At 60.1% G+C, this 2,849-nt stretch overlaps 1 protein-coding gene across 7 annotated transcripts in view; it reads right to left on the reverse strand.

Moving 5' to 3' along the window:
• ADGRB2 (adhesion G protein-coupled receptor B2) overlaps positions 1 to 2,849 on the reverse strand; it is a 61,904-nt gene that overhangs the window by 31,139 nt on the left and 27,916 nt on the right. For all 7 annotated transcript variants that reach the window (XM_019512266.1, XM_019512269.1, XM_019512265.1 and 4 more), the window contains 3 exons: positions 2,730 to 2,831; positions 2,429 to 2,535; positions 282 to 476 (listed from right to left, as the gene is read on the reverse strand). In XM_019512266.1, coding sequence (XP_019367811.1) covers positions 282 to 476; positions 2,429 to 2,535; positions 2,730 to 2,831 — 404 coding nt within the window. The remainder of the gene's footprint in view (positions 1 to 281; positions 477 to 2,428; positions 2,536 to 2,729; positions 2,832 to 2,849) is intronic.

Below are 2,849 nucleotides of genomic sequence, written 5' to 3' on the forward strand. Positions count from 1 at the left end.
CACACACACACACACACACACACACACACACACACACCACTCAGGGTATGTCAACTTTGTGTCCCTCAGTGCCAATACAGCGGTGGCACTGGACATGCAGCACACCTGGAACCGGCAGTGAGGGCACAGCTCCAGACACCCACCAGGTAGCACCAAAGCAGCCCCCACCCTCCAGCAAGGCACAAGGCAGTCAGGACAGGAGAGCCCCACAATTGCAACCTCTCCAAAGAGGCCACCCTTGTCTTTCCAGAGTGCCAGCAGCATCCATCCCCATGCAGTACCTGCACATCCTCAGAGGAGGGGGTGTAGGTGGCCCTTTTGAAGGTGTCGGTGACATTGCGCAGGATCTCCACCGAGAAGAGCAGGTCCCCACTGTAGTAGGTCTTGTGAGCCATGAGCTCCAGCAGGCTGCGCACCACCTGGGACATGCCCTCGCCCGCTAGGACCCGCTGCCCCTTCGCCAGGTGCTCCCGGAGCTGTGGAGACAGGGGTGGGGAGGTTGCAAAATGCAGCTCCCCTAGAATCGAGTGTCGTGGGAAAGCAGGGCTGCAAGGGGCCTGTGGAGGTCACATCTGGAACAATGCTCTGCCCGAGGACAGGATGGTCCCCATCCAAGCCACCCCAGAGGCTCTGAGCTCTTCTAAAACTACACGATCAACCCTGAGGCACAGCTACAAGGCACCAGACACCCAAAGCACCGAGCTTGCCCCAGGTGAAGCAGGGGGCCGAGGGCTGGCAGTGTCCTGCCACTGCAAGGGGTGTTAAAACACACATTTGAGTTGGTCTAATAAAAGATATTGGATTTACCCAAAAAACCTTGCCTGCCTATGTCCTTAGACCAGCACAACTACAACCTACACCCCCTGGAGAGATCCTGGGAAGATGGCCAGGCCTCCTGCTACAGAGGACGCCAACCCTCCCCCAGTCTGTACCAATCTGACTATGGGGTCAAATTCCTTCCAAACGTGGGGTCGGTGTGACCCCGAGCAGAGGAACAAGACCCTTTAGCCAGGAAGCTCCAGGTTCGAGTCCCAGCAGAGGCACTGGCACAACCCAGTCAAAATTCATTGGCAGGAGATGAAAAAACCCTGTAGCAACAAGAAGGGAAAATATTCCTTTCCGACCCCGCAGGGCACCCAGCAAAGCCCGGATGCCTGGGAAACACCACCCATCCTCCTCTCTGCTTTGCAACCTGGGGGCGGCCAGCAGAGCTCAACACCTCAGCCCCTTGAACTGGGAACCGGACGTCCCTTTCTGCCACCCCGCCTCCATAATCTGATCCCAGCCGCTCTAATCTTCTTTCCTAGATAAGCTGGTTGCAGCTGAGCACAGTCCTCTCCAATATCCACCTGCTCCGGGCTGCAAAGCTCCTCTCATTATCTCCTTGCGATCCAAGGGGGTGGGGGTGCTCCTGTCAACTTGCCACCCCCGCCTCTCTTGCCCAGAGCCCTACCGGCCAGATGCATCACGATCCCATCATTAGCAGCCCAGCCCCAGACCCCCCCTGCCAGCCACAGGGTGACAGCCGGGCACAGGTCCTGTAAAGAGGGCATCCAGCCGGGCAATGTAGCCATTAGCCTCTGCCCTTTGCCTAAAGAGCTAAGGATGAGGCAGGCATCTTCTGCTGCTAATGGGGTGCTAATGACAGGGGCTGATTAACATGCCAGCCAGAGCCAGGAGGGGGTGGAGGGAGGAGTGGTGGCTAGTGGGTGCCTGCTCCAGAAGCAATGGGATGCGAGAGCTGTCTGCCAGCTTAGGACCAGGAGCAGGCTAGCGTGGACGGGGAGGCCAGAGTAGGGAGGGCAAGGAGCCAGGATGATTGGGTCCTCCTCCACTTTTGCCACTGACCTCCTGACCTGGGAGTGAGGTGATGCCCCACTCCCTGCCTCAGTTTCCCCATAGGGCAAACTGCAGGGGGTGGAAGTGAGCCTGGGGTCCAGGCAGCTCCTTCATCCTCTGTGCTGGATGCAGGACAGATGGAGAGGACAGTGCTGGTGATCCCAACCCTAGCCCTAGCCCTGCTCTGGCCTGAGAGAGGGCTCCGGGTCCAGTGACATGGGGGGAGTTTTACAGGTTACCAGCATCGCTGCAAGCCACAGCCCAGGCCCCCAGCCCGCACCCTCCTGCCCTGCAAACCCAGGAGCCCCCAGCCTGAAACACAGCTTAGAAACCCAAAGGAATGGCTACTCCCCCCACCCACCACGGAGGCCTCCCAGCAGCCACATCTCTGCTTGCAGCAAGTGTGTGGTGAACCAGCCCCCATCACAGCCAGTCTGGGGCCAGAAACCAGCCACAGGGCATAGCAGATTTCCCCTGGGGTCTTGACCAGCACCCACTCTGCCCCCCACTGCCATGGCTTGCCCTGGCCACCAACCAGCTCGAGCACACACGAGGGAGCAGGGGGGCACCAGCCCGAGTGTGCACCTACCGAGAGATGCAAGTATCGGTAGTCATGAGAGATGCATCGGGCGAAGCTGGGTATGCCCCAGTATGCCACACCATGGGCGTTCAGCAGGCACCGGCGGCTGGCAGACCCTGCAGGAGAGAAGGGGAAGCAGCATGGAGCAGCTGGCCCGGGCAGCTCCGGCACCTGCCCATACCCTGACGGCACCGTGCCCCAGCCCACAAGCCGTGAGTGCTCAGTGCCCCCTCAGCAGCCCGACCCCTTAGCCACATGCCAGAGCCCCTGTCCCACCCCACCTCCAGCTGCGGCACCTATGCCCACTCACCTGTGGCATTGGGTGGGCATTTGTTGTAGATGACCTCTCCAGCGGCCGTCTTCTTCCAGGTCATCAGCATCACGTACTCGTCCTTGCACATCTCGTGGTAGGCTGTGGGGGGGGGGGGGG

The sequence above is a fragment of the Gavialis gangeticus genome, unplaced genomic scaffold, assembly GCF_001723915.1.
Source record: "Gavialis gangeticus isolate Ggan-Ray unplaced genomic scaffold, GavGan_comp1, whole genome shotgun sequence".
Lineage (NCBI taxonomy): Eukaryota > Metazoa > Chordata > Crocodylia > Gavialidae > Gavialis > Gavialis gangeticus.